This window comes from Brachionichthys hirsutus, chromosome 7 (assembly GCF_040956055.1).
Source record: "Brachionichthys hirsutus isolate HB-005 chromosome 7, CSIRO-AGI_Bhir_v1, whole genome shotgun sequence".
Taxonomy (NCBI): domain Eukaryota; kingdom Metazoa; phylum Chordata; class Actinopteri; order Lophiiformes; family Brachionichthyidae; genus Brachionichthys; species Brachionichthys hirsutus.
The window spans coordinates 2725432-2741164 of NC_090903.1; the positions used below are offsets into that span (position 1 = coordinate 2725432).

Consider the following 15733-nt stretch of genomic DNA (forward strand, 5'->3'; position numbering starts at 1 on the left):
ATAGTGCATGTTTTTGGAGGAGGGAGGAAACCAGGGAGAAAACTCACGCCGACACGGGGAGAAAATACAAACGCTGCACAGACAGGCACCTTCTTGCTGTGAGGCGACAGCGCTAACCACTACGCCACCATGGCGCCCCTGATAAAAGTACATTTATCAATAAATAATGATTCCTGCCATAATTATCAGAAATAATGTAAGAAGAGTCATTCGGAATGGGCAGTTGAACAACTTAGTGGGCCCATTAGCTTACCAAACTCAAGCATATAAATAAATCACTTTCTGTGAAATGAGACCCCCGAAATAAACACTAAGATAAACACGACGGACTTACTTTATTATCTGTTTGATCTGAGGTAAGATGGTGGCTTCCAGCGTGACATTGCGAGTGTTCAGCAGGTACAGGTGCCCTCTTCGTAGCGCCCGTAGTTCTGGGACTGCTCCTTCTGGATACAGTGGTTGGTCAGATGGCTGGTCGTGTCCTGCAGGTCTGAGCTGTTGTAAGGCTCGGAGGAAGTCCGCAGCACACCCTCCCGGTATAAGTAGATGTTGTACTGATGGTCCACTAGCACCCAGATCCTGTAAGCACCATCAAATACATAGATTTGTTACATATACCCTACATATATATATATATATATATAATACAAGCCTCACTTAAACACGCTCCAAGTGTTGAGCAAAACGTTTCAAACTTGCCTGATGTCAAACTTCCGATGTCCCGGCTCCAGCAGCAGGGGCTTCTCCAGGTACTTCTGGATCACGTGAACCTGTCCCTGATTATCAATGTGCTCCACCAGCTGAGCAGCATCATGGGAGATAAACATTCCTGCACCTATTACAGTGACACCAAATCTATTAGTGTGCTCAATTTGCCATCGACAACTTTTTTCAATTCAATCCTGCAAACCCCCCAAAAAACAGGAGGTTCACCGTGAAAAAGTTGTCTTTTCAAAATAAAATGACTTCATGTCAGCAATTACACGTAATGTAGGGAACGACTCAGAAGAACTTGCACCTTGGACTTAAAGTCCAATATGGGTAATAGATTTCACCTTTAGCTCCAGCAGAAGACTTTGCAATCCACACGACGCCGTCCCCACTTTCTTTCTTAGAGCGGTAGGAAGACAAGAAAACTTCTCGCTCATCTGTCTTGGGATTGCTCTTGAGGTGGTTAATGCCATTCTTTGCTGGGGCAACAGGGGTGTTGAGGTTAGTGGGATAGATGATGTAGGATTCTGGGAACCAGTTACTGGAGTCAGACAGCTCTGGGCTGGTTTTGATCAGCCTGATGGTAAAGGAAGGAGATATGCAACACCCATTTAAACAATTCATCTGTGGAAGGACATCAGTAAATGATGCACAGACAAGAAAATGTGCAGATTTTCTCTTAAAAACTAATAAATATTCACTTGACCAGCGACGCCTTTCTGCAGAGCTTGTCTGCTCCTCTGTAGTAATTCACCAGCTGCACCAGTCCCGGCTCGAGACCTGTAAAGCATTAAAGTTACCGAAATACTTCACGTTACCGGCTGGAAACAAGTTTATTCAACATCACTGTAGTCAGGTTTCCTGGAGGAATATACTGTCAATTTGTTTACAAGAAAAAATAAATCACACAGGTACAATTTAAATATCTCAAACAACTGACAGTTCAAAATCCTGCCCTCACCTTTTAGGGATTTACTGCAGGCTCAAAAGTCTCCAACCTTTTCATGACAACAGAACTTGGTAGATCGCCCAAATTGCTCCTACGACTTGTTGCAAAAGCGAAGCTTCGCCAAACAGTTTTTGGCAGCATTCCATTCCTCAGAGTAAAGCCCCCACGTTTCTAGTGCTCCTTGGTTTACATGCTGCAGCTGCCATCTTCAAATCCCAACAGAGATTTTCAATTGGATTCAAGTCGGGCCAATAGACGGGCTATTAGAAGTCATTTTATGTTCAATGTGTAAAAAAAAGCACTTTTAAATAAATGACTGAGAAAGTTTAGTCAGTAAATATAATATACATGGATTAAATCATTTCATTTCCCTCAACAATAGTGGGCTATGCTAAAGCACTGATGGAGAAGGAACAACGTGGACAGCTGCACATTCACATCAAATGTCACCTCAGAGTCAACACCACATGTGTCAAACTCAAGGCCCGGGGGCCACACGTGGCCCTCCACGTCATTCTCTGTGGCCCGCGAGAGCTGTATGACGACATTTGTTTTTGTAAAAGGCTGCATCTGTCACGTTCTGAGCAGCTCGGAATTGTTGGTTGTTCTGATGCTCCTCAAAAGAGTTTTGAACAAAGTTAATGTCACAACTTGTGTTGGATGATATTTCTTTATTTATTATTTAATATTATTTACTTGAATAAGTTTGATCGATTGAGTAATGTGGTTTTCTTAACCTGATAAATTTGTTATAATAACAGCAATAATCGATCCATATATTTTTTTACAACTATACAATTGCATATGCAATGATTGTAACTTTGATAAAAATAGTTATTTAAGAGCATGCTAAGGAGTTACATTTATTTTACATCAAATTAAATTACATTTACCGTATTTTTCGGATTATAAGTCGCAGTTTTTTTCATAGTTTGGTCGGGGGTGCGACTTATAAATCGGAGCGACTTATATATGCTTTTTTTTACAAAATCTGTGAGCGCAGAGACAGTAGCCTACACATTTCTATAACAGGTGTTACAGGGAACTCTGTGACCCGTCAGAATCTGTCGTCCCTGCGGTCGCGGTTTCTGGAGGGTCAGATTTTTCTGTAACACCTGTTATCTATGAACACAAATGAGAAGGGCTGAATAAAAATGGCACCGAAAAGAAAGTCATATTCTGCAGCTTACAAGCTGCAGATAGTGAAATATGCAGCCGAAAACGGCAATCGAGCAGCAGAAAGAAAGTTTGGAGTGAGCGAAAAACTTGTAAGGGACTGGCGAAAAGCGGAGGTTACGCTTACTGAAATGAAGAAAACAAAAAAAGCTAATCGCGGGCGAAAAGCTAGGTGGCCGCAGTTGGAGGAACGAGTTCACGCATGGGTGCTTGAACAACGTGCTGCTGGGAGAGGTTTGTCAACGGTGCAGTTGCGTCTCCACGCCCAGGTGGTTGCCAAGGAGATGAATATAAACGGCTTTGCGGGAGGACCTTCTTGGTGTTACCGCTTCATGCAACGCAAACGCCTCTCTATCAGAGCAAGGACAACACTGTCCCAAAAACTGCCAGCGGACTTCCAAGCCAAGGTTGACAGTTTCCGCGCGTTCATTGAAAAGCATGTAAATGATCACAACGTGACACCGGATCATATTATTAACATGGACGAGGTCCCCCTCACTTTTGACATCCCCATGGGCCGAAGTGTTGCAGAGAAAGGGCAAAAAAGTGTGAATATAGTTACAACTGGTCATGAGAAATCACACTTCACAGTGGTGCTGGCATGTTGTGGAGACGGATCAAAACTGCCACCGATGGTCATTTTCAAACGAAAAACCATGCCAAAAATCCAATCCTCCTCAGTTGCAGTCGCCGTGAACGAGAAAGGGTGGATTGATCAAGAAATGATGAACTTGTGGCTTACAAAGTGCTACAATAAGCGACCGGATGGCTTCTTTAGAGCACGCAAAGCTCTGCTTGTAATGGATAGCATGAGAGCGCACATCACACCACAGTTAAAAAACAAATTAAAAGTTTTCAACTCCATACCTGCCATCATCCCTGGAGGCTTAACCAAAATACTCCAGCCACTTGATATCTCCGTGAATAGGAGCTTTAAGACAGTTTTGCGTAACCTGTGGGAGCAGTGGATGATGGATGGAGAGCACAGCTTCACGGCAACCGGGAGAATGCGCCATGCAACTTTCCTGGAAGTCATTGAATGGATCGACAAAGCATGGGCTTCAGTGACAACCGAAACCATCCTGTCGGGATTCAGAAAGGCTGGAATAATTGGAACTGCAACTGACGATGAGTCTGATGTAAGCGACGTAGAAGAGGAAGCGGCGTCTTGTCTACCTGCTGAGTTGGGGGAGTTATTTAAAAGTGACACCGAGGATGAAGATTTCCTTGGATTTCGTGATTCGGAGTAAAACCTGATACTTTGGTAAACTTGTTAGCATGTTCTTTGTGCTCGAGTTATCTGAATAACTCTTGTAAAAGACTGTTCTGGGTTACCGTAAAAAGGAGGCGTGTCCATCGGAGTTGCGTAGAGCGAGAGCTGCGGTGTTATGTTGGAAAAAAAAGAAGTGAAGCGGAGCCTGATGTTCTCTATTTTATTTTAATTTAATTAATTTATTTTAAATTGCTTTTCAAGATGACATGTATGTTGTTTGGTGTTGGATTTTATCAAATAAATTTTCCCCAAAAATGCGACTTATCCTCCAGTGCGACCTATATATGTTTTTTTCTTCTTAATTATGCATTTTTTGGCTGGTGCGACCTACAATCCGGAGCGACGTATAATCCAAAAAATACGGTAGTTACATTTTCACTGTGTTCCGGTTACAACTGGCCCTTCGAGGGCGACCATAATGCTGACGTGGCCCTCGGAGAAAATGACTTTGACCCCCCTGATCTCCACCAACATGAGATTTTCCCATCAGGAGGATGAGCAGCGCTTACCGAGGCGTCCGTAGGGCAGTCTGTTCCGCTCACCGAGCATCAGGTTAAACCGGGGATTGTCTCTTTTCAGCTTCTTCCACTGCCCGGTGGAGAACAGGAGTTTGGAAACTTCTGCATAAACGGTGCTGTTGTCGTCCCGGGTCATGAAGGTGTATATCGGGGAACTCATGCTGCGTTGACTTCGATGGGACGTTCAGCCACTCCAGCTAACAAGCTACGTGGGAAGCAGAGCAGATCATATCCAGACCGTCCGAGTTCGAGCTGCTTCTTAAACTCCCATTCACTGTTCTGAAGCTGTTTCTGTTTACATGACGCAGTAATTTCATGCGAAATGTTCTCTCAGGGTTCGCTGCGCAACAATGTCTCCAGCCGGCGCCTTGCGATTTAGTCTCCGAGCTTCGTCGCCGACCGTCGACGTCACAATAAACCTCCGCAGTTGTGGTTAGTGTAGTTCAAGCGATTTCTCGACTCACAGGTAATCATCATATTTGTCTCATTGTTATGCATTAAAATGACTGTAAAATAACTTAAAATGACTTTTACAAAAATATTATTAATAAAATAATATAAAATACTATTAATTTCAACAGGGGTTGTACATAGTGTCAGTGTCGGAGGGAATGTTAATAGTGATTATACTTCGTTTCCCAGAATGCAATACGATAAAAAAACTTCCTTCATTTTTTTAAATAAAGTTTTATTTCAAAACAAATAACAAATTGCAATCGTTAATTGCTTTCAACAATTATATAAAAATTGCCAGGGGGCAATATGCAAAAATATGACAAGCATTCAAATATTTTGTAGGTGATACAGATATTTAAAGTTTCTGAAGCTTTTTGTTTAATGAACCACTATTTACTTTTATACACAGTATGCCGAAATAATCATTATATGAACAATCTTTCTGTGCAACTCAACAGCTGTAATACTGGATTATTTTATTTTATTCCCTTCAGCAAAATTTCAAAGCATTTTTCACTTCCATATTAAAGAAAAAAAACATTCTTATTGTGAAATTTGTAAAATAAACAAGTGTGGGCAGATCTGTAATGATTCCCACGTTGGTGTAATTTAAGGCTTCTCGTCTGTGTGGGTTCTCACGTGGACTGCCAAGTGACCGCTATGTCTATATTCTTTCCCACACGTTTTACAATTATAAGGCTTCTCACCTGTGTGGGTTCTCATGTGGACTGTCAAGTCACAGCTCCGTCTGAATTTTTTCGCACATGTTTCACAATTATAAGGCTTCTCACCTGTGTGGGTTCTCATGTGGACTGTCAATTGACCACTTACTCTGAAATGTTTCCCACATGTTTTACAACTATAAGGCTTCTCACCTGTGTGGGTTCTCATGTGGACTGTCAAGTCACCACGATGTCTAAAATGTTTCCCACATGTTTTACAATTATAAGGCTTCTCACCTGTGTGGGTTCTCATGTGGACTGTCAAATCACCACTTTCTCTAAAATGTTTCCCACATGTTTTACAATTATAAGGCTTCTCACCTGTGTGGGTTCTCCTGTGTCCTGTCAAGTGAGTACTCTGTCTGAAATGTTTCCCACATGTCTCACAATTATAAGGCTTCTCACCTGTGTGGATTCTCATGTGGCGTGTCAATTCACCACTTCCTCTAAAATGTTTCCCACATGCTTCACAACTAAAAGGCTTCTCACCTGTGTGGGTTCTCATGTGTTCTATACAGGCTGACTTTCTTGTGAAAGCTTTGCTACATGTTGTGCAAACATATGGTCTCCCTTTCCTGGTGTTTCTGCTGTGGGATTGAAGTGTGGGATCACATTCAACATCCTCTTCACCCATTTCCTTTCTCTTATCTTGGCTTCCAGATGCATGACAGCTGTTAGAGAACAGCAGCTGGTCAATGTCTGCTGCTCCTACCACAGAGCTAATAACTGGCATGAGAACTCCAGACTCTTCTGATGCTGCATCTTCATCAGGTTTCAGGAACAGAGTCTGATCTTTGCTGTGGTCTTTTTCTCCACAAGTAGGACTCAACATGAAGGTTCCAGTCTCCTGCTTCAGTCCAAGCCGCTCTCTCTCCTGACTGGTGGGGATTTCTTCCCGCTCCTCTTTCACACGTGGAGGCTCTGGCTCCTCTTTGTCCACACTGGAGTTCATCTCCTCCTTCCAGAGCTGCTGATCAGCAGGAACCTCCTCCTCCTCCTCCTTACAGACATGTTGCTGTGGACAATCTGGAGGACAGATTGAAGGAATTGGACGCTGCTGTGATGAAACAAACATGCGAGGACAAACATACATACTCATTCTGTGTGATTTCATTCCGGGTCTCCAGGCAATATCTCAGTCTTCGCTGATGATCGATCTTCACTCAGTTTTGTTCACTCGTTTCTTTACAGGCAATCATTGGTCGCTTTTTAAAAAGGCATCCTGTTCAGCTGAAATACCTGCAGACGAAACAAAGTGATTTCCTGTTATCTTCTGCTACAGCTGATTGTACCGTTAATTTTAATCAATGGAAATGGAGAATTGCCTCCCTTTATTCCTCTAGAAACTACAAATATCAGAAAATAGGATTCTATATTCTAATCCTATATTCTAATCCTATCAGAATATAGGATTCTGAACAATTAAAACTCTACATTATTATTTTCTGGCACTTTACTCGTGAAATTGAATTATACTACCATTTATCTCGATGCTTTTATTTTGTGGGACACCGGAAATTAATATATACATGTGTCAAGGGTGTTCTGTAACCGCGATGCCCTCTTGTGGACATAGCAGGTAACTACAAATACATTGATGTGAAGTTAGACGCAACTTCCGGTTACGGCTTTCGAAATATATATTTTTCTTTTTATCAACGGGACGTCCTCGCTACATGCGGATTAAAACTTCTGTAAATAATATATGCAATATATTGTATGCAATATAACCGGAAAATACGAAACACATAAACCGCTGACATCATCACTGTCTTTTAAACCTATTATGTTGATGATTACTTTAGTAATAATCTGTTGTATAAATATAACAAAGAAATCTCAGAGCCTAAAAGTAGAATTTGTTCCTGAAAGGCCAAAATAGGAAGTAAATGGTCCAGATAATTAGTTCATGCAGAGTTTCCCCGTTTTACTTTAATATTTACATCTTGACTTTATATTTGTAGGAAATTGTTTTTGCATTTTGCCTCAATGGTTCATGACACAAAAACTTGTGTCGACTAAATCTCCTAATGAGAGCAGAATGAACAGAAACCATGAACTGATTTGTGTTGTACTCAAATAACGAGGCGAAGCACACGTTTAACCACTTTATATCAAACCACTGGAGCAAAACGGAACAGCGGAACTCGAGGGGATCACCGATCAATGGAACATTCGACATGCGCAGTCGACCTTACAGCTAACTACGGCAGGTCTGGAGGGTCAGTTAGAATGTACATTGCGGTAACATTAATACTAATAATTTAAAGATAATCTGCCATAGCGCATCAACATATATCACACACTTAAATACTACATTAACTAAATGTTACGGCGGCAGTCTTTCTGCCTCTGCGTTGTGTTGCTGTAATGCATCTCAACATAAACCGCACGTTAGCATTAGCATTTGAAGATAAGCGGAGCCTTAGCTTCCCGTCTAGCGATTAGCTATTTATGCTAGCGGAAATTATTAGCATGAAACTCGCCAAACATTCAAACCACAAAGAAAATAAACGACTAGCATGCTAGCGGAGCTAACTAGCATTAAAGTCTGTGAACATCAGGATCACACGGAGAACTCCCAACCAGCACCCTCCAGCCATCCTGCTCACTCAGAATAATTTATTTAAAGCATTGAAAGAGAGAAAAGTGTCCCCAAAGGGAGCCGTTCAATGTTTAGGCCCTTTAGCAGAATTTAAAAGCATTTTTGTCATCCATATTAAAGAAAAAAGTACATTCTTAAAAACAATTCAGGAACACATTTATGCTAAAATAATCTTCAATAAACGTGATCTTAAATTAGCGGCGAAATTCGGCGCTTCATTTGCATATTGAATAACTAATTATCGATCGTTACCGGATCGTTCCGACCTACCTTCATCAGAAACGCAGACAGGCATCAACGCAGAACGAACTGGTCCGTTGTGAAGAACGGAAGAACGGAACGTTACTTTCCCCAAGGACCCCTTAGCTGCCCAAGGTGCCTGATGTAAAAACACTAAATTCAGCAGTGGACAGTTCCGGTACAAAACACGCCGTCAGAATAAGGAATTTACCACAATAACCTTTTGGTAATTTCAGAGAAATCGGTAAATTTGACTGATAATGTCAGACATTCCAAAACGCTTTGGAATGTTTGCAGTCATAAAATAAATGTGTGAATTGCAAATGGAGCAAACATTTTCAGCAAAGCTGTTCTGCCCTTTGTAAGTTCAGCAACGTAGTATAACAGCGGTTCTTACCCTTGTTGGAGGTACCGAACCCACCAGTTCCATATGCGCATTCACCGAACCCTTCTTTAGTGAAAGAAATATATGTTTTTATTCACATTCAAGAGATAGCTATAAGATTTTTTAATGGTGCACAAAATGAACCGTGCATGAACATCACCTTCTTCAAAGAACAAAACCAACACAGTGCATGAACTCACTAGAAACTACAAACCGGCCAATCAGAGTGATTCTGCTGCTGCCTTTGAGAGTTCAGATGCGTGGCTTCACCTTGGTGCCGCTCTCATGTCATGTTCACAGCAAAGTCTGTTCCTTTTCTTTGTTTTTATGTCCAGCATCCTCAAAGGATTGCTCACAAAGATATGTTGTAACAAATGGTATTAAACATTCCAGTGTTTCTTAGCAATAACAATTCCCCATCTCCATGTAGCTTCAAAAAGTCTTCCTTCGTTTTTGCCGGTGTGAGACTAGAGCTGCTCAACTTGGCATTGAAGTCATGCAGATTCTCCCCCTGGAAAGCTTATTGTATTTAGTGTTTTTGTTTGTTCTGTATTGACTTGTCATGCAACATCCTCCTGGGACCCAGCCCGCCAGTTAGCATGTCCTCTGTAATGGACAAATGTCCACTACAGAGGACATGCTAACTGGCTGAGAGCTCACATTTGTGAAGTCACATTTTGGATCAGACTCATGCAAGGCAGCAAATCACTCTGACATACCGAGGACATTGTGCTAGAATGTTCACTGCTGCTTTCATCTGTAGTAAATGTACAGAAACATGATGCACTTGTGTGTTTGGGGGGACAGAAAACAGCAGAGATGCAGTACAGGATTGTGAAAGTGACTCATGATTTAGTGAGATACGTAAATTGCAGATGCTTGGTTGATTTGCTTATTGATTGTAAATAAAACCGTCATCAAACACTTTTCAAATTCTAAAGTGGAGGAACAAATATATGTAAAGCATTTAAGAGAAGAGACGTCTCCTTTATTTCCCTTTTAAATATTGTCCACGATGTTTATATGAATCCACGTGACTCATCAGTCTGACATTCTTTGTCACTTGTCGTGCCAGCTGTTGAATTGAAGGTCAAATCAGACACAATAGCTACAAGGAAGTGTGATGCTGCTTTCAAAATAAAAGCATAATAAAACCAAAGGAATGAATTCGCCCACTCTGTTTCATTCTATGTAAATACAATATTTGTCGTGTTTCTCTGTATTGTGTAGACATTTATTTATTTTAATGTACATTGTACATGTATTTTAATCTATGTCAACCTGGAAATTGTCACGGCTGTGCCGCTCTCCACGCCCACTTCCCCGCCTCCACATCTCCGCTCTGCCATCAGCTGATTCCTGACTCCTGTGCTCCCTTCACCAGCTGCAACGCATCACCCATCAGCCCAGAGAACAGAACCCTGCCAGATTGTAGTGTCATGTTTGTACTCTTTCCAGCAACCTTCCAGCACCTGCCTCCCCGTGTACCGACCTTGCCTGACCCCGGAACCCCATCTGCTCGCCTCCCGCCTCCGACCTGTCTGCCTGACCTGCCTGACCACCCGGTGTTTGACCTTTGCCTGCCCCTAACCTGCTCTGTCTGCTACTCTGGACTGACCCCCTGGTAACGACCAATAAATCTGTTTTTGGACTCCCGCTCAAACCGCCTTGCATTTGGGTTCCTACCTGCCTTAGGCCTGACAGAAATGTAGGCATTGATATGTTTTTTCTTCGTGATGTCACTTAATTTACATAAAACCCAATCAAATAAAATCTATAAAAGACACTTTATTGATCCAGAAAGAAACTGGCAGTCTTGGAATAAATTGCAAACATTATATTTCAATCTATTGTGTCCAAACTGAATAATTAGCTGTCTTAATTTGATATTTCAAACGGTTATTTGTCACGTGAAACCGAACGTAAGTAACTCTCCTTTTGCCCAGCAGGGGGCTGAGAAGGGTCGAGCTGGATGTTTGCTGAAGCTGTTGGGATTGATACCAACACTTCCGGTCTTTGCATTAAATGAACCCAAATTTATTTGATGCAAAGACTGGAAGTCTTGTTAAGAAGATAAATATATGTTTATGCTAATATCTGCTGTTTGCAATATATCAATGTCAAATAATGATTTAAATGGTGACGACTTTGGGGACGTTGGACTGTTGGACAACTGAAATCCTGGACACGTCCTCACTGGAAGTAAAGCCTTCGTGTCAATTCAGGATGTTATCTCCTCTGCCATAGTTAAACAAAATATGCTGTTAATCATCGTTTTCTTTTGGGTGGGGGCTCAACCTTTATTTAAAGTTATTGAAAATACTTCTGACAGAGTGATAAACTAGTTACTAAGAGCGTAACGTAAGCTACGACGTAGGCAGGAAGAAACCCAGACGTGATGACGTTATTATTAAATACAATGTTCCAGTGGCGGGCGGTCAGGGCCTGCAAGGCCTTCTCTGCTTGCCTAACATAACCAGAAATCAAGAATACATGATCATATTTATGATAAAATCAATTTAATTTTATGTATATATATATATATTCTTCACATTCATGTCATATTATATTCCAGTGATGTATTTTTAGGTGAGAGTTTTTATCCAATCAGAGTTCAGCTAGCTTGTGTTGCCAGGCGGATTTCATAGTACCAGTGGCAAGTACTATCCGTCCGAGACCTTCAGAATCAGCGCTGCTTGCCGTCTGTGTTGTGTAAGTGAACGGGCTCGTAGAGTTGAGTTGATAGACAGTTGCGATAGCCAATCAGATCACGAGTTAGTGAAACAGGTCCTTCCTGCTTGCCTCACGTTACAAGTCAATAACGCATCCTGTGATCGGCTCTTAGAGTTGATAGACAGTTGCGATAGCCAATCAGATCACGAGTTGGTGAAAGTAAGGCCTTCCTGCCTGTGATTGGATACTCCGTGTGAGAGGGCAGCGCTATGCATATTGCGTCATCAACTCATGCACATCGGTACGGCGCGACCGTCCGAACCACAACTATTCCTGCGTTTTTAACCCACAATGGCCGAAGGAGGTGAAAGTGTGGATTTGGTTGTGGATATTCTTGAAAGGCCATTTTCAAGACGGACTTTTACAGAGAAGCTAGCTCTCGTGAGCCGACGTCATCCAAGCTAGCTAGCTAGCTAACCTGTCCCAGGTGGGGAAAGCATTTGTACGCCACTTCCAGGCTTCAAACTTTTGGCTTACAGCTTCCGAGAGTCGCAGCAAATTGTTCTGCTGGGAATGCCTTTTGTTTGCAAGGGATCGATTTAATGTTTGGAGCAACACTGGATTTAGGAACTTTAAGAAAGGAGAATGGATTTTGTTTTCAAATATCTGTTTTGGGGGACAGCTGTTTTGGTGAGTACCAACATTTTATTTATTTAACATGATGATGAAATAAAATCACAGATATACTGTAAATGCAATGTGTGTAAATAATGTGGCCGCCGGTGCAGCTGTGTGATTGTAGTGGAAGTACACAACAAGACAAATGTGGCCGTTTTGTTGCGGTCTTTCTTATATTAAACTGCAATTTTGCAATTTAAAGCTTGCCTATATTCATGGTGGACTTTAAAATGTTTTGGACAAATAATGTTAAATTCCCTTTTATTTATAACTTTGATAGTACCACGTATAGTGATAAGTTTTAATTGCTGATGCAGTTTATTGATTTTTAAATGCTCTGGAAAAAATATCCCGTGTTGTACACGATTGAGGTGATGCAACACCCGGTAGTGCGTAAGTGTGTGTTTGTACATTATTTCTTATGCAGTGGTGTCATAAATGATGGTATTATGAGGGGTATTTATTCAAGTCGGACTAAGTAGGACTTCACTGAAGGCCTAGGTGTAAAATGCACCGCCCGCCACTGCATATATAGAATAAAAAAGTGAGTTGAAAAGTAATAATTCAATTCAATTCAGTTTTATTTCTATAGCGCCAGATCACAACATAAAGTCATCTCAAGGCACTTTACAGGATTAGCAGGGAAAGACCTGCAGGGAAACACAGAACCCAACTTGACCCACAAGAGCAACGGAGGCAAGGAAAAACTTCCCTTTAACGGGCAGAAACCTTGGACAGAACCTAGGCTCATGGTGGACGGCCATCTGTCTGGCCGGCTGGGTTGAGAGAGAGAGAGAATGGCAGCTCGGAGACGAGTCAAGGAGATGGATAGGGAAGTGATAGCGAGACAGAGCAGGAGCAGACAAAGTAAAACGAAAATAAATTAAACGAAAATAAATTGAGAAAGTGATAAGGAAATAAAAAAATAAAAATTGACAGTTGGCATCGGGGGGGGGGGGACAGACAGGTGCATGGAGGAAGAGGAAGAGGAAGAGGATCTCAGGGTGCGGGAAGGAGAGGGAACACTAAGGAGGTTGGACAGATATGGGGGGGGGGGGGGGGGTTGTGGATGGTCTTGAGAGTTAACAGAAGGCGAAGACGATTGATGTTTCCAAGATGGAAATAGGCAGGAAGTGGGCTGCTCTCTCTCTCTCGCTCTCTCTCTTCATCTTCTTCTTCACTGGTCTTCTCTCTCTCTATGGTGGAAATAAACAAATAGTATCAAGTACTTTTAATGATACTCTCTATATTATAAACAAATAGCATAAAATATTCAAACATTTTTGAAAATAAAAGCTAGCACAGTGTTTTAACGATACACTATTTATCATAAACAAGCAGAATACCATCTTTTAATGATACACTATTCATTATTAACAGCAATAATATATCTATGATCATTCTATGAAGTGATAAAGTCAAATATGGAAACATACGTAACATTAGCACCGAGCTAATTGTTTTTTATTCCTATTTGTGTTGAGTAAATACCTTCGGTTGTATATATGTGTTGTATTCATGAATGTATCAGAAAGACATAAAACCAAGTCTGACACAGAATTTTGTTTTATATTCTGAATTCCATTTTTCCAGATATTAAAACATCACAACCGACCTGAAGAAGTCGGTGCTTGTCAACCTTCATCCAGCAGTGGAACGGCCGATGGGAACCTGCGGGATGAGAAACCACAAAGACTCCAGGGAAGAAGTCGTGTTAGGGAGAAGAACTAGTGAAATATTCATGTGTGGAGAGGAAGAGGAAGAGGAAGAGGAAGAGGAGTCCAGTGCAACATGGGAAGTCCCCTCGCTAACAACTAGCCTAGCCTTATTAATAAGCTTTATCAAAACCCAACCAGCTATCCAACCAACCAAACAACCAACAACCAACCAAATGACCAATGACAAGCAGCCAACCAACGAATCAACCAGTAATTTAAGCAAAGTAACAACCAGCCAGACAGAAACAGATAACCAAACTACCAAAACACTGCTACCCAACTAGCTAGCCAGTGTATTAGCCAAATGACCAGCAACCAGTCGAACAACTCAACAGCCAACCAAAAATACCAACAAACCAGCCACACAACCAAACAACCAGCCAGTCATCCAATGAACAAGCAGCAAACCAACCAACCCACCAGCCAGCTAACTAACCAAATTACCAACCAGTCAAACAACTCAAACACCAACCAAAACGTCACCAACCAAAAATACCAACAAACCAGCCACCCAACCATACAACCAGTCATCAAAACCAGGCCTTCAGCACACCAGCAGCGACTCCACTTCCTGAGGGTGCTCAGGAGGAACCATGCACCTGGAGGAGAAGCTGCTGGTGGCCTTCTACAGAGCCCCCTGGAGAGCATCCTGGGTACTGCATCACGGTGTGGTACGCCGGGTGCACAGCAGCGGAGAGGAAAACTCTGCAGAGAGTGATCAACACAGCCCAGAAGATCACCGGCTGCTCTCTGCCCCCCCTGGACTGTATCGCCGGCTCTCGCTACCTCAGCAGAGCTACAAACATTGTCAGAGACTCCTCCCACCCTGGACACAACTTGTTCAACCTGTTGCCCTCCGGACGGCGCTACAGGTTGCACAAGAGCAGGACCAACAGACTCAGGGACAGTTTTTTCCCGAGAGCCATCAGCGCTCTGAACACCAATCAGGATTAAACACACACCTACTCACTATGTGCAATAACAAATGTATGCTATTAACATATGCTAAATACTGGTCAATCTCTCCGCATGCACTGTTCACTTTAAACTTTAAATTATCCTGCAAGTACTTGAATGTTCCGTTATTATTTGCATTTTATGTTGTTATTAGACACCAGACGGAGCTGCACGCCTAATCTCATTGTGTAGCTACTATGCCATGACAATAAAGGCTTTCTATTCTACCAACCAAAAATCCAGCCACCCACCCAATGAACAATCAGCAAACCAAACAACCAGCCAGCTAACTAACCAAATGACCAACAACCAGTCAAGCAACTCAACAGCCAACCAAAATGTCACCAACCAAAAATACCAACAAACCAGCCACACAACCAAACTACCAGCCTTGAAAACCAGGCCTTCAGCAGACCAACCAAAATGTCACCAACCAAAAATACCAACAAACCAGCCACACAACCAAACAACCAGTCATCAATACCAGGCCTTCAGCAGACCAACCAAAAAGCCACCCAGCCATCCAATGAACAAGCAGCAAACCAACCAGCCAGCCAGCTAACTAACTAATCAAATGACCAACAACCAGTCAAGCAACTCAACAGCCAACCAAAATGTCACCAACCAAAAATACCAACAAACCAGCCACACAACCAAACTACCAGCCTTGAA

The 15733-nt window shown here is 42.1% G+C and overlaps 1 protein-coding gene across 1 annotated transcript; it reads right to left on the minus strand.

Moving 5' to 3' along the window:
- Positions 1-392: 392 nt before the first annotated feature.
- On the minus strand, positions 393-4787 carry LOC137895914 (tubulin--tyrosine ligase-like). Its single transcript, XM_068741440.1, has 5 exons — positions 4619-4787; positions 1413-1491; positions 1056-1288; positions 700-835; positions 393-579 (listed from the first exon to the last, which is right to left on the minus strand). The coding sequence occupies exons 1-5, from the start codon at positions 4785-4787 to the stop codon at positions 393-395; spliced, it is 804 nt and encodes a 267-aa protein (XP_068597541.1).
- Positions 4788-15733: the final 10946 nt, after the last annotated feature.